This window comes from Xenopus laevis, chromosome 8S (assembly GCF_017654675.1).
Source record: "Xenopus laevis strain J_2021 chromosome 8S, Xenopus_laevis_v10.1, whole genome shotgun sequence".
Lineage (NCBI taxonomy): Eukaryota > Metazoa > Chordata > Amphibia > Anura > Pipidae > Xenopus > Xenopus laevis.
Window position 1 is genome coordinate 93,747,075 of NC_054386.1, and position 23,644 is coordinate 93,770,718.

The 23,644-nt window shown below is 37.0% G+C and overlaps 1 protein-coding gene across 2 annotated transcripts; it reads left to right on the forward strand.

Moving 5' to 3' along the window:
• The first annotated feature begins 3,232 nt into the window (after positions 1 to 3,232).
• Positions 3,233 to 23,623, forward strand: LOC108700685. 2 transcript variants are annotated; one of them, XM_041574422.1, is made up of 15 exons: positions 3,233 to 3,332; positions 6,541 to 6,888; positions 8,488 to 8,640; positions 9,948 to 10,043; positions 11,100 to 11,180; positions 13,471 to 13,548; positions 13,670 to 13,774; positions 16,253 to 16,336; positions 18,551 to 18,634; positions 18,748 to 18,831; positions 18,914 to 18,997; positions 20,173 to 20,256; positions 20,371 to 20,454; positions 20,537 to 20,620; positions 23,019 to 23,623. In XM_041574422.1, the coding sequence occupies exons 1-15, from the start codon at positions 3,272 to 3,274 to the stop codon at positions 23,105 to 23,107; spliced, it is 1,599 nt and encodes a 532-aa protein (XP_041430356.1). In that variant the 5' UTR covers positions 3,233 to 3,271; the 3' UTR covers positions 23,108 to 23,623. The 2 variants fall into 2 exon arrangements, with proteins under 2 accessions (XP_041430356.1, XP_041430357.1); XM_041574423.1 differs by having other exon boundaries at positions 18,563 to 18,634.
• The last annotated feature ends 21 nt before the right edge of the window (positions 23,624 to 23,644 follow it).

Below are 23,644 nucleotides of genomic sequence, written 5' to 3' on the forward strand. Positions count from 1 at the left end.
ATAGACAACATTTTTTGTCACTCCAAATGCATGAAAGTCAATGACAGTTTTTTTGTGGCGACTTTTTTGTCTCGTTCACTTTTTTTCCACATGCCTTAAAGTCAAGGGTGGTTTTTCCTATCGTAATTTTTTTTTTTTTTGTACAAAAAAATGTGGGTTATTAGTTACACAGGTTCCAGAGATGTAAATGCATCAATACATTCCTTCAATAACATTTATACAAGAAATATAAACACCAATAATACTAGATATTTGTAGCAAGGAGCTACAACTTCAGATCATCAGAGACCCTGCAGTGATCCTTCTCCATCATAATGAGCACTCAGTAGCCTCCTATAAGAGATCACTGACCCAATATGCTCTAAATGCAGCGAAACTTCTGATTCCTCGTAAATGGAAATCTCCACAGATACCTACGTTAACAGAATGGATTATGGAGATGGAGGATATACGTAAATATGAAGACCTACATGCTGACTCTTATAAAGCTAAACGGAACCACTGGGCAACTTGGCGATTGTGGATTCAGTACATGGAGGTTGCACAGAGGGGTAATTAATCTAAAATACTACATTGGGGAACTCTGCCAGACCATGACATGGCTATGAAGACTTGATATCTGTTTACTATACTTTTCTGTTTACATTATTGCGACATTGCCCATGATGCGGACTGTGTGTCTTGATGGAAAGATGTTAAAAATTAGCTTGTCTCTAGAACAGACTGAACTGCTAGTTCTCGTGTTTGATTGGATTGGACATGGCCTTGCTAAATCTGGAATTCCACTTCCCCTTTCCCTATTTATTTATTTTTTATTTTTTCCCTTTTTTTTTTTTTTTTCCTTTTTTAATTTTTTTTTTGCTCTATCTCTTCCCTTTCTCCCTTTATCAATCCAAGTTGATCTGCAGAACTTATTTTTCTACTTGTATCAATGACAGCGGATGAGGCAGTCTATATTCAATGTGAGAGTACATACATTTTTTTATTGCAGATAAGTCTGGTTCGATCTCTTAGATGCATATATTGTATTACTTGGACTGTTTCTGTAATCTATCTACTCCTGTGCATTAATGCATTACTGTACTGTATTACGCATACGACTTGGATTTTGCTTTCAAAAATCAATAAAAATTTTAAAAATTTAAAAAAAAAAAAAGAAATATAAACACAAGGAGAACTTGCCATTCTCTTATGTATAGAAACCACACAATTTTACAGTTAAATTATACTTGCCTCTGTTTAACTAGACCCTCTCATATACACTAGAGGGGTCGTAAGCTAATTTTAGCACTGAAAGAAATATTTGTAAAATCACAATACGTAACATTATTTTGCAGATGAGCCACATTCTGGAGATTAATACATTCCTTGTTTGTGCCTATGAGTAAGTGCCCCTATAGGCACGAAACGCGTTAGGTCTTCATGTCCTAATAAATTTTTCTACTTTTTACATTTGCCTCTTTATTTTTGAAAACCCTCACACCCTTTGGATACAAGATTCCTTGTTTGTACCCAACTTGGACTTGAATAATTGCAACTCTTGCAGCGCACGTGTTACTGGGCACTCTCTCTTAGGTGGTCCCTTGCTGTACTAGTGGAGGAAGGCTCGACCACACTGAATCACACATACAAAACTTGGGGGCCGATTCACTAACTTCTAGTGAAGGATTCGAAGTAAAAAAACTTCGAATTTCGAAGGTTTTTTTGGGCTACTTCGACCTTCGACTACGACTTAGAATCAAAGGATTCGGAGTAAAAATCGTTCGACTATTCGACCATTCGATAGTCAAAGTACTGTTTCTTTAAAAAAAACTTTGACCCCCTAGTTCGGCATCTAAAAGCTACCGAAGTCAATGTTACCCTATGGGGAAGGTCCCCATAGGCTTTCCTAAGTTTTTTTGATCGAAGGATATTCCTTCGATCGTTGGGTTTAAATCCTTCGAATCGTTCGATTCGACGGATTTAATCGTTCGATCGAAGGAATAATCCTTTGATCGTACAATCGCAGTATTTGCACTAAATCCTTCGATATTCGAAGTCGAAGGATTTTAATTGCCAGTCGAATATCGAGGGTTAATTAACCCTCGATATTCGACCCTTGATGAATCGGCCCCTTAATCTCACAATAACTTGAGCACCAGTGTTTCTTGCAACCATTTGCATTTTACATAATCTCTTCAGTGGTGCTGTACAAGCATCAGTCACTTCATATATAATTCATCCACAGTTCAGAGTTACACTTTCACAGGTAGAACATATAGGTAAACTAGTTCCCAGCATTGACAGATGCTCACAATGGCCCCTTAATCTAGGAATCTTCTATTCCTAACATCTTGAGTCCCTATACTAGACTCCTATACTAACCCTTCTGGTCTCCTTGTTTAAGCCTCTTCTAAGACTGATCTACTAAGTAGCCTGATCTGTGTCTCTCTCACTAGAGTGAGCTATTGGAGAAGTTGTCTTCTCCTCCGACTGAGCTACCGTCACCTCAGGGTCTTCTGGCAACAACCACCTTCACAATCAAGTGAGGTCACTCAGAAAATCATCAAGAACATATTTATTTTTCTTTTATAGACTAGGAAACCTGACACCCATGGCCAGCTGCTGTACTACCAGGGAAATACTACTACACCTGGATAGGGGATAAAGCTGTAATTGTAAAACAGGACCAAATTCAGGCAAAAACTATTTTCCAATCATTTCTGTGGAAGCATTTTTTTATTTCAAATTTCATTGTTCTTTTAACAAAATTTGTAGCATATTTACAAGGACACTTGAATCAAGAAAACTCAAACATTTCAATTCTTAGATAAAAATAACCTGATTGCAACAAAATGCAAATTGTTGCATTTATCTTTACAAATTATACTGTCCACTCAAAAAATAAAATATATTAATCATTAAAAACAAACCTACTGTTGGCTTATATAGAAGCTTCTCCAGGGTTTAGCTGCTAAAAGTTTTCATTCAATTGTTTTTAAATTGATACATTTCAAAAATTCAAGTTGGGAAAATGTAAGAATGTAATAAAGAGGTCCGTATTGTCTTACTTACATAACATGTATTATATTACATATAAATGTAATCATGAATGGGATTCTTTGTAAATGTAACGAGTATAGAGGAAGTTTGATAAATATCAACTTTTTGAGAAAAAATGATAACTAGTGAAGACCAACCACGTATCAGTAGACAAAGCTTTTTTTTTTTTTTTTTCAAATAGTTGGTTTTGTTCAACAACACGCTGTTTGGAACATATTTCTGAGACAAGATGTTAAAGAGAAGTTTAATATATATGGCTGCTTTATTAGGCCTGTTCACTGGCATTGAAGGTAAGTGTTTCTTAATTTGTCTCCCAAGATTATTGTAATAAATATATATATACATATATATATATATATATATATAAATATATATATATATATATATATATATAAAATAACATTATACATTTTTCTAAATGATTAAAAACTAAATTTTATATATTTTTGAGATGATATTGTTTTCATAGAGTATACAAAAATATTTCATCAGGTACTACTCACATGCACAGAATACATTGACATTTCTGTACTAATATAACTTCTAGTTTCGCTGACTTCTATAAACCTCACATTAAGGAGCAGATAGTTGTGTAATCCTTTTTTTAACTACATGGACATCACTGCTATAAATAGTTGAAACAAGGGACTAAGCAATATTTTCTTACATAGTTTAGCTGGGTTGAAAAAAGACCAAAGTCCATCAAGTTTAATCACTCCAAATGAAACCCAGTACACATACATACATGAGTATGAGTGTGTTTATATATATATATATATATATATATATATATATATATATATATATATATATATATATATATATATATATATATATATATATATCGGTAAATTTCAGCATCACAATAGCCTATGTTATTATGAAATCATCAAAGCCCAACTTAAAGGCATTAACAGAATCAGCATCACAATATCACCCATCCTGACTGTGAAGAACCCCCTACGTTGCTTCAAATGAAAGTTCTTTTCTTCTAGTCTAAATCGGTGGCCTCTATTGTATTGATCTTTTCTATGGAAAAAAGATCCCCTGCTATAATATACTTGTATATAGTAATCATGTCCATCTTTTATCCAGAGAAAACAACCCCAACCTTGACAGTCTACCCTCATAATTTAAGTCTTCCCTCCCTCTAACCAGTTTAGTTGCACTTAGGGGCACATTTACCTAGGGTCGAATATCGAGGGTTAATTAACCCTCGATATTCGACTGTCGAAGTAAAATACTTCAAATATCGAAGTCGAAGGATTTTGCGCTATTCCTACGATCGAACGATTTTAATTCATCGATCGAAGGATATTCCTTCGATCAGGAAATTGTTAGGAAGCCTATGGGGACCTTCCCCATAGGCTAACATTGGCCTCGGTAGGTTTTAGGTGGCGAACTAGGGGGTTGTTTTAAAGAGACAGTACTTAGACTATCGAATGGTCGAATAGTCGAACGATTTTTAGTTAGAATTGTTCGATTCCAGGTCGTAGTCGAAGGTCGAAGTAGCCCATTCGATGGTCGAAGTAGCCATATTCGACCATTCGAAATTCTAACTTTTTTTCCTCTATTTCTTCACTCGAACTAAGTAAATGGGCCCCTTAGTCTCTGCACTCTCTCCAGCTCATTTATATCCCTCTTAAGGACTGGAGTCCAAAACTGCCCCCATACTCCAGATGAGGCCTCACCAGGGACCTATAAAGAGGTATAATTATGTTTTCATCCCTTGAGTTAATGCCCTTTTTTATGCAAGTCAGAACTTTATTTGCTTCTGTTTCTACAAAAAAACACTGCCCAGAATTAGATACTTTGTTATCTAAAAAAATCTTCAGAGCCTTCTCAATTAAGAAAACCCCCAACACACTGCCCACTACTGTATAACTCGCATTTATATTATTTCTACAAATGTGTATAACTTTGCATGTATCAACATTGAACTTCATTTTCCAGTTTGCTGCCCAGTTTCCCAATTTAGACAAATCACTGTGCAAAGTGGCAGCATCCTGCATGGAACCTATAGTTCTGCACAATTTAGTATCATCTGCAAAAATAGAAACAGTACTTTCAATGCCCACCTCCAGGTCATTAATAAACAAGTTAAAGCCCTGCGGTACTCCACTATCAACACTGGTCCAATCAGAAATGGTGCCATTTACTGCCACTCTTTGTGATATATATTTTAGCCAATTCTCTATCCAAGTACAAATACTATGTTCCAGGCCAACATTCCTTAATTTACCTATTGACCTTCAGTGTGATACTGCATCAAATGCTTCAGCAAAGTAGACAGAGCCATCCATTTAGTGCATAACTAGTGTTTATTATTTCTTTCCAAGTGCATAATTAGCCTGGGTAGGTTTTCCCATCTGATGCTACTCCCATAGCACTCCACCCTTAAAGGGATACTGTCATGGGAAAAAAAATCAAAATGAATCAGTTAATTGTGCTGCTCCAGCAGAATTCTGCACTGAAATCCATTTCTCAAAAGAGCAAACAGATTTTTTTATATTCAATTTTGAAATCTGACATGGGGCTAGACATATTGTCAATTTCCCAGCTGCCCCTGGTCATGTGACTTGTGCCTGCACTTTAGGAGAGAAATGCTTTCTGGCAGGCTGCTGTTTTTCCTTCTCAATGTAACTGAATGTGTCTCAGTGGGACATGGGTTTTTACTATTGAGTGTTGTTCTTAGATCTACCAGTCAGCTGTTATCTTGTGTTAGGGAGCTGTTATCTGGTTACCTTCCCATTGTTCTTTTGTTTGGCTGCTGGGGGGGAAAGGGAAGGGGTGATATCACTCCAACTTGCAGTACAGCAGTAAGGGGTGATTGAAGTTTATCAGAGCACAAGTCACATGACTTGGGGCAGCTGGGAAATTGACAATATCTCTACCCCCATGTCAAATTTCAAAATTGAATATAAAAAAATCTGTTTGCTCTTTTGAGAATTGGATTTCAGTGCAGAATTCTGCTGGAACAGCACTATTAACTGATTCATTTTGAAAAAAACATGTTTTCCCATGACAGTATCCCTTTAATATTATCTGCTGTGTTCACAAGATGAATCACTTGTCACAGCATAGTTATCACACGCTTTGCCTGCAAGTAAAAACCAAGCCACAGATCAGTGATATGCACTAAAAGCTTGTGACCGCTGAGAGCTTTCTCCCTTCCACAGCAGTAGAGCAGTAGTAGAGAGTAGAGGACATCAAATCATCACTTTTTTATGTTTATTTCTGTTTTTTTTTTTAATAAATCATCACTTTTAATTAGTGTATAACATACCCTTACAAAATCTCTTTATTGCTAAATCCCCAAACTCTAACACAGACTCTCTTACAATTATACTTTATATAACCATTTATAGAAATCAATGTGTATGGTCTGCTGAAATAGTAAGTCTTATGGAATTTTTTTTTTTAAATATGACTGAGAAATTATGATGAAGATATTTGAGGGCTAAATCACAATGATGTAATATATGTTTTTATTTATAGGCAAGACCAATATCAGGCTTGTTGGAAGTTCCAAATCATGTGAGGGTCGAGTAGAAATAAAAAAGAATGGCGAATGGGGGACAGTGTGTGAACATCTCATTCATCATACACATTACCCAAAGAATAAACTCCTTGCTCTTGTGATCTGTAGACAAATGGGTTGTATGAGTTCTAGTGCTGGCACTGAGCATATGACATTAAAATCTTTTGGTTCTGGAGCAGGAAAAATTTTCTTTAATCACTTGAATTGCACAGGAAGAGAATCTACTCTCTGGGATTGTAAGGATGAACCATATTATCGCCCATATTGTAAATCGCATGACACAGATGTTGGCGTAGTCTGTTCAGGTGAGACATCAGTTATGCTGCAATTATACTCTGCATTTTCTATATGGGGATTATTGGCACAATAGAATTCAGCTTATCAGCTTCGCCATCCCAGGCAGTTTTTGTTCTAAAATCAATTTCGCTCCCACCATGCAGAAAGTTATATTTTTATGCAAATGCCCTTCCCAAAATAATGAAATGATAAAGCTTTGCTAAGTAGAAGAAACTCTAAAGAGTTAAATATTGCTACTTTTTCAGTAATTGCAATAGAAATACAGGTATGGAATCCTTTATCCAGAAACTCATTATCCAGAAAGTTCCAAATTATGGAAAGACCATCTCCCATAGACTCCATTATAATCAAATAGTCCATATCTTTAAAAATGATTTCCCTTTTCTGTCTAATAATAAAACAGTACCTTGTACTTGATCCCAACTAAGATATAATTTATCCTTATTGGAAGCAGGTCCTAGCAGTATGCTGTATGCCCCTTTGCCCTACTCTGGGTCAGAATTCCCTACAATTCCTACAACTATCACTTCTGCCCTGTCTTTGGCTTAGCCATGGCTTCTAGGTCAATAACTCCTTGTTGGGGTCTGGACTACCCATGCTATCTCTCCTGTTTATATGAAGTACTTAGTACTTCTTACTAGGAGACCCGCTCGCTAACTGTACCTGTCCAGCCGATGTCTAGAAAAAGAAGAACCCTGCCCTGGGTGTGTCCTTCCCTTAAAGGGATACTGTCATGTCATTTTCAAAATGAATCGGTTAATGGTGCTGTTCCAGCAGAATTCTGCACTGAAATCCGTTTCTCAAAAGAGCAAACAGATATTTTTATATTCAATTTTGAAATCTGACAAGGGGCTAGACATTTTGTCAATTTCCTAGCTGCCCCAAGTCATGTGACTTGTGCTCTGATAAACTTCAATCACTCCTTACTGCTGTACTGCAAGTTGGAGTGATATCACCCCCTCCCTTTCCCCCCCCCCCCAGCAGCCAAACAAAAGAACAATGGGAAGGTAACCAGATAACAGCTCCCTAACACAAGATAACAGCTGCCTGGTAGATCAATAGTAAAAACCCATGTCCCACTGAGACACATTCAGTTACATTGAGAAGGAAAAACAGCAGCCTGCCAGAAAGCATTTCTCTCCTAAAGTGCAGGCACAAGTCACATGACCAGGGGCAGCTGGGAAATTGACAAAATGTCTAGCCCCATGTCAGATTTCAAAATTGAATATAAAAAAATCTGTTTGCTCTTTTGAGAAATGGATTTCAGTGCAGAATTCTGCTGGAGCAGCACTATTAACTGATGTGTTTTGAAAAAAAAATTTTTCCCATGACAGTATCCCTTTAAATAACCTTTGCACTCTATCCCCCTCTAGTGACCAGGGTCAGAATTACAACTAAACTTCCATTACCTTATCACCATTCTAAAACATTACAATTATTACCATTACTTATGTTTTAACCACAGATTTATAACGTTAACACATTAACTAACTACAGTAACATTCACAGCAATTACTTGGTGTACCCCCTTACATACAGCCCTCATGGTTTATGGATGCAAATAAATGTATTCTACTATTTCTCTTCTTCTTTTTTATTACGTTTAGAACAACCAATCACAGTGGCTGCTCCACTAACTGATGAGTATGTTCCTGGGTTCACTTCCAACATTACCTGTTGTGTTGTTTTGGCAGTGTTGTTGGCTCTAGCAATCATTCTATTATTAGCTCTGATGAGGAAAATGTGTTCATATAGAAATGGTGAGTTCCTTGCTTGTTTTTAGAGCTTTTTACTTACAGGATACAGCTTTGATTACAGGAAAAAAATTGTTGTTCACACAAGATCTTTTGGATGTAAATTATATGGAAAAATAAAATTTTTGGCCTCAATCGTATTGTGTGATGCAATGACAACCATATTGTCATGAGATTAACAAAATGTAGGTGCATGATGTGACTCAAACTTGGGGTTACTATAGTAATAAAATAAAAGCTGCAAAGTTTGCTACAGCTCTAGTCATCTACAACAACCAATCATCAGGTCAGCAATTTAAAAGCATGTAGCTGTCACTGCAGTTAGGTTCTCTGGTCACAGATAGCACATCGTTTTCTGTTATGAAAATGAATGCAAATTGTCTTTCAGTTATAAGAATTTTATATTTTTATTTCCAATGCACATTCCATTCTGTCGGAGGAATTATATATATGTGTGTGTTTGCAAACATCCTTAACTGATGTGAAGGCGATTTACCATTTATGCTTGTAAATGGAGTTTGTAAGCCTTTTTCTCACTTTATAAAGATTGCATTTGTTAATATGGAAGTCCATTCAGAATTATGTCAATAATGCTGATTAATTTGGGCTTCCCTGGGAATTTGTTGCACAGAACAATATTCAAATGGTTCAAGTATGGGACCTGTTATCCAGAATGTTCAGGACCTGAGGTTTTTCGGATAACATACTTTTCCTTAATTTGGATTTTCATACCTTAAATATACTTAAAAATCATATAACCATTAAATAAACCTAATAGGTTGGCTTTGCTCCCAATAAGTATTAATTCTATCCTAGTTGGGATCAAGTACAAGCTACTATTTTATTTATTACAGAGAAAAGGATAATCAATTTACAAAAATTTGGATTATTTGATTATAATGGAGTCTATGGGAGATGGCCTTTCAATAATTTGGAGCTTTCTGGATAACGTATTTGCAGATAATGGATCCCATACCTGTACAGTATGAGTGTTTATGAGAGCTCAGGAAATGCCTGATTTGGAGGTATTTCTATAGATTGGAATTAGTTAACTTGTACATCATATGGAAGTCTTAGAAGTTGAGCCTTGTTTCCCTTTGAGTAGTCAGACAGTTTATGACTGTCCAGCACTAATCCTTCCAGACCTGGAAATACAATGCATTTTATAGGTATTGCTTTCTTTGGCTAAATCGGGGAGGATGTTCCCTTCAATGAGCTTAGAAGTGGAATCAGTTAGGTTTATCCGTAAGTATATATATAAATAGGATAAAATGCTTTATTATTTTTCAGTAACATATTGGTTTATTTGTCAGCTCTCCGCATCAGAAAAAAATCCTCGATTGACTCAGTTTACCTGAACATCGATTCTAATTACAGTAGTATGAAGCCACGGGACACAGAACTCTCAGGTATGTTCAGACAGGTACCATTATATTTTATTCACAATACATGAAACCCTACATCACAAATACTGTTTAAAGAAAGTTCCTAAACGAAGAAACCTAGAGAAAAAGTGTGGGGCCAGAGGGAAGAGTTTAGAAGAACATGAGATTCTAAAAGGTAATAAAGAAAGAAGAGAAGACATTGCGAAAGACATGAAGAAAAACAGAAAGCTGAAAATGAACAGTACAAAGGAACATGACCTACATGTGTCCATACAATTGAAAAGAGAGTTGTTTTGCATGTTGTCCTCCATGTGGAACCACTACTTTGCCTTGGTATCTGCTGCAAAATCAGTTTGAGTGTCCTTGCTGTTAAACATCTAACAGATCTCTTTTAGCTGAAGTATCTTATTATTGGGCTATGGACAGCAAATTTCTTTCACTTTGTTGCCTAATTTGCAAACTTGGCCACCAGCGTCTCTAATGGTGTCATTAATTCTTCATGCAATGTTTCCCTTGTCTATTTTTTGTGTATACCAGCCAAGCATCTTCCAAAATTTTCTCAATTCCTCAAAATTCTAAAGAAAGGAATGCATTTCTTTATGTAGCGAATATGTGTTATGCCACACCAATGATTTTCATCGATTCATGACTACATGAGATGCCAATTCACTAATTTTTACTAAGCGTAAGAGTTTTTTCATAGCTCAAATTAGATTTGACTAGTGCTAGGCAAATTTATTCTCCAGTCATGGAATTGCGGCAAATATCCACATTTCGTCGCACCTGAATGTTTTTGCGAAACTGTGGTGAAAATTCATTGTGGAAAATTCACTGCAACAAAAAAAAAATTGTTGCGTGGACAAAAGAGACGCGTATATAAAAATTGCCGCTTGTGTCAAAATTGTCAAGTTTGGAAACTTCAAATTTGAAAATATTTGAATTGCGACAAAAACTCAAATTTGAATTTTTATAAATCTGGCCTAACTTTTTCCAAACTTAAAACTTAACCCCTATCCCAACTTTAAACCCTTATTTCTAATCTTGACAAGAGTGACTGTTTTGCTGATTTTTTTCACTTAGGCAGCAGAAGAAATTATGAGCCTCGTGGCAAGTTACCAAGAATGCCAGAGATTCCAGCTGAGCGGCACCCATCAAACAGAGGTTTAAGATTTTTAAAAATTTCCATAGCAACTCCCTGCCAATGTTCAGCAATATATGGAAAAATAATGTCCATTTTCTTAAAGGGGATGGGCATTTTTTTTAGTGCCACTTGGCATAAATGTCTTAATATCCCTTGGTATATTGATATGCACGTGTGCTGAATATGTATTGTTTGTCTGTATACATTATTTTATCATACTATCATTGTTCCCCTGCTCTATCTTTTGAAATATATTAATTGAAGAGAACAATCTTCCAGTGCATACCACAGCTTCCTACCTTTTTGAGTGGGGTACATTGTAGTAATCAGTAATCAATGTAAAAGTGGCCATACACAGGCAGATTAAAGATGCCGATATAGGTCCTTTAGACTGATTCGGCAGCTTATCTGCCCATGTGCTGGGGCTACCAATGGATCCCCCGATCAATATCAGGCAAAAAATTGCCCTGATATTGATCGGACAGGTTTAATTTTTTTATGGACCTCATAGGCTAATTGATGCGGCCCTATAACCCACCGGAGCCCATTCTCTTCACTGTAAAGTCCGAATATTCGGATTAATCCAATATCGCTTGGATTTACATAGTGGGCGTCCCTAGGCCCACTGCCGTTTGTCGCCCCTGTCCCCTTCCTCTATTCGTGCAAATTTTCATCATCGGGACTGGAGCAATGGGGATTGGCGCACGGGAAATTTAAAAAAATATTGTATCTCCAGCGTATCCCCAGTGTTTTTGAATAGTGATGGGCGAATTTGCGCCGTTTCGCTTCGCCGAAAAATTCGCGAATTTCGCGCGAAATTCGCGAAACGGCGAAAAATTCGCGAAACGGCGCCGGCGTCTCGTTTTTGACGCCGGCGCCCGTTTTTGACGCCGGCGCCCGTTTTTCCGATTTTTTTCCGCGAATTTTCGCGGGAGTTTCGCGAATTTATTCGCTGGCGGCGAATCGCGCAAATTCGCCGCGAATTCACGCCTGGCGAATAAATTCGCCCATCACTATTTTTGAACCAATGTGGTTGTGGTTGGGCAACATGCCGCATGCTTGATGGCCTTTCCACAAATCCAGGCCTGCCTGCTGTTGGGTTAAGATCTGCTCATTTGGCGACTTTGCCAAATTAGCGGATCTTATAGTGTATGGCCACCTTAAGAGCTAAAGAGGTATAATCACTAAACAACTGTATTACAAAGGGAGGCACACTGCTCCAGAAATGTACCCAGCGGCATGGTAAAAAATACAAGTTTTTCAAAAAAGTAAAATTACAAAATAATTTCGAGTCTCCTTAGAGAAACTTGACTCACTGGTCTAACCTCTTTATATTCTGCTGAACGCAATTATTGTCTGCTATCTACAGGAATGTCAGTTCCATGTACAGGTATGGGACCTGTTATCCAAAAAGGTTGGGACCTGGGGTTTTCCAGATAACAGATCTTTCCATAATTTGGATCTTCATACCTTTAGAAAACATGTAAACATTAGATAAACCCAACAGGCTGGCTTTATTTCCAGTAAGGATTAATTATATCTTAATTTGGATCAAACTAACAAGTTACTGTTTTTTTTTTATTACAGAAAAAAGGAAATAATTTTTAAAAATTTGGATTATTATAATAAAATGGGAGACGGCCTTTCCGTAATTCAGAGCTTTATACCTGTATGACAGAAAGATGACCTTTAAATTCCCTCTTTTGTGTCCCTGTCCTATCTTTGCCCAGCCCTGGTGCAGATACTGTAGTTATGTAACATAACACATGTTGCGGCACATCCACTCCTCATGTCTACATGTCAGACCTACTCTTTCCCTTTTTCAAGCCTGGTCCTGAAACAAAAAGTTGCCTGGTCTTTGACCTAAATAAACCACACATATCATCTTTGGAAATGGATGTGCCACAGTGTGTGCTTTGTTATTTGAACTATCACCTTGGCAAGGATTGAGCTCCCATCCAAAAAGTTTACTTTTAGGTGGTTAATGCCCTCCAGACTGCTAAAAGGCTAGTAAGTACTCTATAAAGAATATCTAAAAAGTCCTAAGTATAAAAAACATTACAGATGCTTTTTCAAAAATGAAACTGCAATGCTGAAACAGCCCCACATGCCATAACCATTAAAACTTGGCCAAATTCCTTTTACTTTCCACATTGCCAATATTACTCCGAATCCTTTTCTTATAAAAACATCTTCAGTTGCTACAAATGAAAATACTGATATATTGGACCTCCACACTTTGGCCAACCTCCTGTGTGTGTTTGCGCATCTATTATTTAAATTTAAAAATTACTTTCATCTTTGTTTTAGGTTCTTTGTTAGAGAAGCTTCTTTCATCTACATATCGTGAAGGATCTAAAAAGCATGAGATTCCACTTGTATCTAACGGTATATCATAACTTCCACTTTGAATTTCAATGCAGACCTGAATTTAAAAAAAAATCTTTATTGAAACATGGTAATGCAATACAAATGAATGACTCTGCTTCCAAATATATATATTTTTCAGATTCATTGTCTGATGAGGATGTCCCCTCTAATTATGATGATGATGATGATGATGATGATGATTTTAAAGGGCCAGAAGAGAATAATAGGCCCTTGAGCTTTAAAGGTAGAGACTGAATGGTACTTTGATTCAAATTATAGACTTGAAACCACATATGCATTACATTAAAATATTCTTGTAAATACGTGCAATCAACTTGTAGCAAACGGCTTGTAGAATACAAAATGTGTTCCTGTTGTTTCCTATGGGGGGGGACAAAAAATATTTTTTATCCTGCTACAGGTGTGGCAGTCTCATTGGATGGATATCAATCCTTCTGGCCCCATACACATGCCATTAAGTTTTTCATTCAGTCTCAAATAAACATGTCAGCAGCTGATGTGTATGAGCAAATTCTGTTCACTTCATCTGTGCTGACCAAATGTCAGGTCTTTTTTATTAATATTTAATTTGTAATTTGTAATGACAGAATAACCTACTTGCCATACTCAACCCAGACTGGATCCATATCTTTTGCAAGGGCTTCATCTTGCTGGTTTCAGTTAGACTCTGGGGTGACCTGAAAACTCAACAATTAAATGGATCAAGTGATATTTGCAGAGACATATGAATGCTATTAGCAAAATGTCATATATTGTAGAAATATCAAGTTTCATTTGTTAGGGACTTATGATTTTTAGATATATTCTGAAGTACTGTATCTCTGGATGCATTTATCTTATTACTAATCATAGTGGTTGAAAGAGTTCTAGGCGAGCAAGGGAACCAAACGTATTAACAGGAACAGAGAATAGAAGGGTGGTCTAGGACAGGCCGAGTCAGTCCCATATCAGACAGCACAGTACAAGGTCCAGAGGCAGGAGCGTAGTAAGGTCACAGGCCGTGTCAGTACCAAATCAAGCATGTAGTACAAAGTCAGGAGGAAGGAGCGTAGTAGGGGTCTCAGGCCAGGTCGGTACACAATGAGCAGGTAAAGACAGGATCCGGAAGAATGGTCTAAGAACAGGCAAGAATCAGAACGGGCAACAGACTAGAATTGGAACAGGAATGCACCCAGGCACTATAAAAATAGACCTTTATGCTGAACAATGATTTTCAGTGCAAGGAGCCCCAAAATCTTCAAACTGACGCACGCCAAACCCGGAAGCCTGCTCACAAAGGAATAGCACGCATCAGTGCACCAAATTCAACAGTCGTGAGCGTCCCCACTAGCAGCGGGCAACCCCGCGAGCAGCTGGCGTACACACTACCCCGCTAGCCCACAGGGACAGGTATATTTCTTATAAACTAGCAGATTGGCAAGTTGCAGTTTATCGTTGAACTCAATGGATGTGTCTTTTTCTAAACCTACATTATTATGACTAATGTATCCTTAATGAATCCAATTGACCTGACCAATAGGGTGCCTCATCCTACTCAAGCACACATGAAAGCTTGCTTTTATTATTGTTTATGTTTTACATTTTAAATCAGACCAAATCTTAATTAAGTATAGATAATCTGGGAGACGGTTGCGACTGATTATCCGAATAGTTCTATGTCACAAAGAGATTTTGATTGATTTTCCTTAAACATTAGCAGGGATAAAGCATAAAGAACTATGGCTTGGCAGATGAAGTAGCCCTTTAAATGTAATTATTAATTGGAATTACAGATATGCCTGTTTTGATTGCAACCGACAGCAAAATATTCCATGGCCTACTGGCCTTGAACTAAAAAGCTATTGAAAGATGACATTTAGGGGCAGATTTACAAAGCTCGAGTGAAGGATTCGAATTAAAAAAACTTCGAATTTTGAAGTGTTTTTTTGGCTACTTCGACCATCGAATGGGCTACTTCGACCTTCGACTACTACTTCGACTTCGAATCGAACGATTCGAACTACAAATCGTTCGACTATTCGACCATTCGATAGTCGAAGTACTGTCTCTTTAAGAAAAACTTCGACCCCCTACTTCGGCAGCTAAAAGCTACCGAAGTCAATGTTAGCCTATGGGGAAGGTCCCCATAGGCTTGCCTGTGATTTTTTGATCGAAGGATATTCGTTCGATCGTTGTATTAAAATCCTTTGAATCGTTCGATTCGAAGGATTTAATCGTTCGATCGAACGAATAATCCTTCGATCGTTCGATCGCAGGATTTGCGCTAAATCGTTCGACTTCGATATTCGAAGTCGAACGATTTTAGTTCCTAGTCGAATATCGAGGGTTAATTAACCCTCGATATTCGACCCATAGTAAATCTGCCCCTTAGGCTTAAAAAAAAAATCAAAATTTTTTTGGAATTTATTAAAGCCCGAATATAAAAACACGGCATCTCAAACCTGTCGAGGTTGCATTTTTGGTTGTGTCGGGGGTTTCGGGCAATTTCACGATGTTTTCAGAGTTTTCGGGGAAAATTCATGAAAAATCATGAAAATCTGAGCTTTTCCCGCAAAGGTAATTTTCGGGAAAATGTATTAATAAATAAGCATTAAAAACCCGAACGGGTTAGATCGGAGTTTGTAGCAGCCGATATTGAGATAAATTCAGACCATGATAAATAACCCCCTTAAATTCCAAACCTTTTTTTTATCTTTCTCAGGATCATCAATTGATGAGCTTTCACTGCCCGTTTATGTCATTGTTGAACCTTCAGATACAAAAGAAATGCCAGTCGTCTCCAATGGTAAAGCATCATTTCTTGTAATACGCCATGTTTTTGCCAGTTCTCCTGAAATGAAAAAATAAAGCCTATTGTTTTGACATAAAGGCTTATTTGTGAATGCAAGCAAAATTGCACAGCACTGAAACAAACACAACATTTTGGTGTCTCAACAACGTCCATAAAAAGTAGATGTACCTTACATGCTCCTTGCATTTACCCCATCTGCTTTATTGAATTATGTGTATGCATTGATCTGGAATAACAGCCAACCTGGACAAGACAATAATTACATGGTACCAACAGCAGGTTGAGTCAATAGCTGGTACAGACTTGGGGTTAATCACGCACTAATATCACATTAAACTGCATACAAAATGGGGGGAAACAATTGTCCATCCAAAAAAGTGCACTTTGCACTATGCCTTGCCTATTCTGGCTGAATTGCTGTGATAGTGGCTGATTTCTATTTGAGACCCCACTGAGTGGCCTGTATGGAGCTGGTAATGACTGGAGCTGATATACAAGTGCAGTAGGTCAAAAAGAATATTATATTTCCTAACCTATGGAGTAGCTCCTCACTCATGGAAGGTAGGAACACAAAAGGATGATGAGAGGAACTGACATCACATATGAGGAAAGGGAATAGGAGGGTTTTACAAACAAGGAGATACAATAGCTTGCAGTATAGCTTTGGTTACTAGGTGGCAGAGTACCAATGGATAGGCATACAAACATAAGCAACTAAACATATATTATATATATTTTAAACATCATAAAAAAAATTACTGTTGGGCAAGCCAGCCCCGATCCACCTCTGATGTCATCGCTTATGTATAGCTAATTATTTCCTTCTCGATTTGTTACTATCATCTCTCACATAACTTGGCAGTGTATGGGCAAATGATTCTCAATCCAGCTATAAATAAGTTGCAGAATTTCATGTTGATGGAGAAACAACCCTATTGTTCCTATTTCTTCTTTATGTTTTTACCTCCATAAGCCATGAGGCCTCATTTATAAATCTCAAGGAGCTGAGAGCTGGGCGCAAAATGTTGGACCCTTTAATAGCATATAAAATGTAATGCTAAATGTAATGTTGCTTGATATAGGCAAAAGCATTCAGCATTTTGTATCCATTCTAGAAATTCAAAGTGCTGAGCCCAAGTCTAGACCACTATGCGATACATTAGGAAGTCTTAGAAAACTCTGGATAATTGATTACATATTATCATCCAAAATGCTTGTATAATAATGGGCTAAAGCCAACTTGAATATATTTAAATTATATTATTATGCCACTCTTGCAGGCAGCACCAAAAATAATTTGAGTTTGAGAATGCCAGTTCTCATCCATTGTGAAATATGATGATTTTGACTTAAATATCTAGGGAATCATCCTAAGTAGTGATGGGCGAATCTGTGCCCATTTTTTCGTGAAACGGCGAAAAATCCACTAAACTCATGGGTGTCTGAATAATTTTGACTCAAAACTATTTTTGGATGCGGCAGATCTTTTGCCGGCTAATTGTTGCCGCAGTTTTGCGAATTAATTTGCTTGCGGTGAAACGCAAATTCGTGTCTGTTGAATTTATTCGCCCATCACTAATCCTAAAAAGGAAAAACATTTAAACTCTGTTTTCCGGATTACCGTATTGCATAGCTTTTCCATATGAATGCACTTTTACGTCTATATATAACCTGCCTAACTGCCAGTTGATCCAGAGAAAGGCAAAAAAAACAAACATCTGAAACCTCTTCAATTTGCCTCAGAGGGGGAATCCTTTCTGACTCCAAAATGCAATGGGACTAGTCCCTGGATGAACTTGTACTATGAGCTATCTCCCATATCCCTGTATTCCCTCACTTGCTAAACACCATCCAACCCCTTCTTATACCTATCTAATGTATCAGCCTGTACCACTGATTCAGCTCTCACTGTAAAAATAAACATTTCCGAATATTCACTTCATGCATACCTTAAATTATGTGCATTTATTGTCAGATAAGCTTTATTCAAGTAAATATAATAATAATGAAGAACATCAACAGTACGGGATTCTCTTGGTGTCTGATGGTCTAAAATAATGCTTTTATTTCCATTAAAGAGCTCTAAAATAATGCTTTTATTTCCATTAAAGAGCTCTAAAATAATGCTTTTATTTCCATTAAAGAGCTGAATTAACGAAAAATACCATCCATAGCACACCATTAACCTTCCATATCTTTCTTTTTAAGATCCATTGTTAGATACATTTGTTCCATCTGATTATGATGATATTGAATTATCAGAAGAGAATAAAATACACACTGGCCCTAAAGGTAGAGTATAAATTCTAATCTGAGTCTCTTGATTGATGTAATTATGGATCCCTGGGTTCTAATGTTAGAGTACAAATCCTACTCTACTTACATCCATATATTTCTTTTTGCAGATTCATTGTCAGATGAGCTTGTTCCATCAGATTATGAAGATACTGAATTATCACAAGATAATAAAATACCCACTGGCCTCAAAGGTAGAGTATGAATTCAACGTATTATTATAGATGTAATTATGGAACCGTGGGTCTAATAGAGTACTCTTTCTACTCTTTTCAGATTCTTTGTCAGATGAGCATGTTTCATCTGATTATGATGATATTGATGGGTTAGAAGAAAACCAAATGCCCCTGGGCTTCAATGGTATGAATTCTACTTTGGTTCTCATTCTAGATGTAAATAGGAAGCCCTAGGAACTACTACTAAAGAACAAATTCCACTCTACTTTCTTCTGTATCTTTCTTTTTCAGATTAATTGTCAAATGAGCTTGTTGAATCGGATTATGATTATATTGAAGGGTTAGAAGAGAATCAAATGCCTTAATATTTGTCCCACTGGGTGATGCCATTGCGCTCGTGCGAAATTCAAATATTTAAAGGCGTTTAATCCCTTTCATGTTGCTCAACATATGTTCTGTCTGATATAGCTCCTGGTGGTTATTCTGTATGATTCCTCTCTACTGACCTGTGCCTGACTCTGCCCTTGATGATTGCTGTCTGTCCTGACCCTTTTCCTGCACTTCGACTAAATTCTTGGATTCTGACTTCGTACTGTACCTCGCTATTCTCATATTTCTGACCACGGCATGTTCCTGACTTTGCTCTGCTTCCTGTGCCCTGGTTCTCTCACTTTAAGACCTGGCAGTATCCGAGTAGTGGAGGGCTCCTCCCAAAGTGAAAATTGGCTGTTCTAGGCAGACGTGTGAGCCGTGGCCGGAATATTGGCCCTTGTTCTGGGTTTGGGAAACCGTGTATGACATATACATGCACCTTGTAGCAGACTTCTTAAAGAAGACAATGGATAGGCATACAAACATAAGCAACTAAACATATTTTATATATATTTTAAACATCATAAAAAAATTAACTGTTGGGGCAGTGCAGCACAAAGCCAGCCCCGATCCACCTCTGATGTCATCCGCCCCCCTGTCCGTTTTCCGGCCCCAGAAAAGGTGACAACCCTATATCTAAATATTTTATAAGTTATAATTTATACAGATTCAATTCACATGTAAAATGTGCTGCGTAATTACCAATTAACAGATCTTCAGCTCTCACTGTAAAAATAAACACTTCCGAATATTCACTTCATGCTTACCTTAAATTATGTGCAGCATTTTTTACTGTTTTTATTTCAGATTTATTGTCAGATAAGCTTTATTCAAGCAAATATAATAATAATGAAGAATATAAACAGTACGGGATTCTCGTGGTGTCTGATGGTCTAAAATAATGCTTTTATTTCCATTAAAGAGCTAAATTAACCAAAAATACCATCCATAGCCAATCCATTAACCTTCCATATCTTTCTTTTTAAGATCCATTGTTAGATACGTTTGTTCCATCTGATTATGATGATATTGAATTATCAGAAGAGAATAAAATACACACTGGCCCTAAAGGTAGAGTATAAATTCTAATCTGAGTCTCTTGATTGATGTAATTATGGATCCCTGGGTTCTAATGTTAGAGTACAAATCCTACTCTACTTACATCCATATATTTTTTTTTTGCAGATTCGTTGTCAGATGAGCTTGTTCCATCAGATTATAAAGATACTGAATTATCACAAGATAATAAAATACCCACTGGCTTCAAAGGTAGAGTATGAATTCAACGTATTATTATAGATGTTATTATGGAACCGTGGGTCTAATAGAGTACTCTTTCTACTCTTTTCAGATTCTTTGTCAGATGAGCATGTTTCATCTGATTATGATGATATTGATGGGTTAGAAGAAAACCAAATGCCCCTGGGCTTCAATGGTATGAATTCTACTTTGGTTCTCATTCTAGATGTAAATAGGGAGCCCTAGGAACTACTACTAAAGAACAAATTCCACTCTACTTTCTTCTGTATCTTTCTTTTTCAGATTAATTGTCAAATGAGCTTGTTGAATCGGATTATGATTATATTGAAGGGTTAGAAGAGAATCAAATGCCCTATGCCCAAATGCCCTTAATATTTGTCCCACTGGGTGATGTCATTGCACTCATGCGAAATTCAAATATTTAAAGGCGTTTAATCCCTTTCATGTTGCTCAACATATGTTCTGTCTGATATAGCTCCTGGTTGTTATTCTGTATGATTCCTCTCTACTGACCTGTGCCTGACTCTGCCCTTGACGATTGCTGTCTGTCCTGACCCTTTCCCTGCACTTCGACTACATTCTTGACTTCGTACTGTACCTCGCTATTCTCATATTTCTGACCCCGGCATGTTCCTGACTTTGCTCTGCTTCCTGTGCCCTGGTTCTCTCACTTTAAGACCTGGCAGTATCCGAGTAGTGGAGGGCTCCTCCCAAAGTGAAAATTGGCTGTTCTACGCAGAAATGTGAGCCGTGGCCGGAATCTTGGCCCTTGTTCTGGGTTTGGCAAACCGTGTATGACATATACATGCAACTTGTAGCAGACTTCTTAAAGAAGTCAAAAGTTATTTTCTGTTGTTTCCTCTGGGGAAAATAATGTCAGCATTTTGCAACTGGCCATTCATTTGGAAAATTATGATATGGTTATATGGTTCATGGGCTAAGTAAAAGTGTAGTTTCTTAACAATGATTTGCAATACCCTCTTCGTGACTTACAATTTATGTTTACACAGAGGCTATATTTTAGTAACAGGGCAGCATTCCAAATAAAATATTAATGGCCCTTTCTCACAGTCTCATTCTTTGTTATTGGTACAGGCCTAGGGTTGCAAAGGTTCAGACTGGATCAAGCTTCTTCATATCCTTGGGCCGCATTTAAATTGATGATAAAATGCATCTCCTCATTCAGTTCCAGTTTTCTCCATTGACTTCAATCATATTTTACTTGACTTTACTCATCCAATTGAATTTGACCCTTTATTGTCAAAGGCAGTGATCCCCAACCAGTAGCTCATGAATAACTTGTTGCTCACCAAACCCTTGGATGTTGCTCCCAGTGGCCTCAAAGCAGGAGCTTATTTTTGAATTCCAGCCTTGGAGGCAAGTTTTGGTTTGGTTTAACACTACATGTTTCGAGCCTCCTGGCTCTTTGACAAAGAGCCAGGAGGCTCGAAACATGTAGTGTTAAATACCAATAAAATCACTTGAGCAGATACCTTCTGCCTCCCGGGTTTTTCCTTGTTTACGCTATTAGATTGTTCCAGATTGAACTGTACCTTGGTGGAGGTACATAACAAGGAAGAAACCGACTACTGCACGCACCAGGGTCAAGGTCAACAGTCACCTGTGTTTATAGTACTGCCAAACAAAGCCTCCTGTATCAGTCCATATATAGGCTACCAAACAGCCAATCATAGCCCTTTTTTTGGCATCCCCATGAACTTTTTCTTGCTTGTGTTGCTCTCCAAGTCTTTTTACATTTAAATGTGGCTCACTAGTAAAAAAAAAGGTTGGGGACCCCTGGTCTAAAGGATCCCATTACACTTCAGTATTGTTAAGAAACATATTTATGCAGTTTTCGCATTATAATAACTTATTTTTTGTAATGTAAGTCTTTTTCCCATACCTGCCCAGGAGAAATCCAGGAAGAAAAGAAACAGAGCACATACGTACTTCACTTTATATACTTTAAAACAGTGACACCCTTTGGGCAGTTCCTGAACTGGCAGGCATAAAATGTGATTTTTTTTTTATATTTAACACTTTTCAACAGAAATACTTAGCTTCTACCTAGGCATGTATTCCAATGAGCACAAAATATTTTTATTATGATGCTGCCATCGGATTTTATATATATATATAGTGAATAAAGTACCCCTTTTTGTAAAATATAGGGATATTATAAGTTACCGAGGAGTTTCATGACCATATTTTTATACAGGTTATGGAACTCCGAGGTAACTTCTAATATCCTCATATTTTACAACTGGGGGTACTTTATTTATTATAATACACAAATTTCAATGAGTCATGTGACAGAAATGACATCAGAACTCACCGTTTATAACTGATGACATCAGAACTCACCGTTTATAAGGATATAATTTACAGCATATTCATGGCTTTTGTGTATTATATATATATATATATATATATATATATATATATATATATATATATATATATATATATATATATATATATATATATATATATACCTTAAACTATGTATTTGATGCTCCTTTAATTCAAATTACAGTGGTGGCAATAAAATAAACATGTTAATGCTGTTTTAGGATCCGAGGCTCAAAGATCACAGAACGGTGCTCCTCGGCCACCCTCAGGTATCAGCGAGGAATATGACGAAGTTGATTTTGGTTACTAGAAAACTGCCCTAAGGAAGAACAAAGGGTTCAACGTGATCTGGGAATTTGCTGGTCAGAGTTATTGGAGGCTCAGCACAAAGCTACTTCCATTCAACTTAATATTCAAACGCAAAGAGACTGTTACTTTAATATAATACATTATATTTTGTAATCTCCCATCTGTCAGCAGTTATTGTTTGCTCTCTTTGATTTCTAGATATGAATTTGCATTATATGTGGTTTTCCTGTATAAGTTCTAATACATCAGATAAACTACTTCTGGCACATGATGTGTTGTTGCTCTAATAAAAAGCTGTGCAATGAACGATGCAAATGTTCTGCTGATTTACAGTTAATATTACATGGAAGAAAATAAAGGAATGGCTACTATATAAATGGGACCTGTTATTCAGAATACACAGGATCAGCTGTATTCCAGAAGATGGATCTTTTCTGTAATTTGGATCTTCATACAGTCGGCTCCTTTATAAAACGTCGGAAACGTCGCTGAGGTCAAAATTTTCACCAGCGAATTTTCGCGGCAAATTCACGAATTT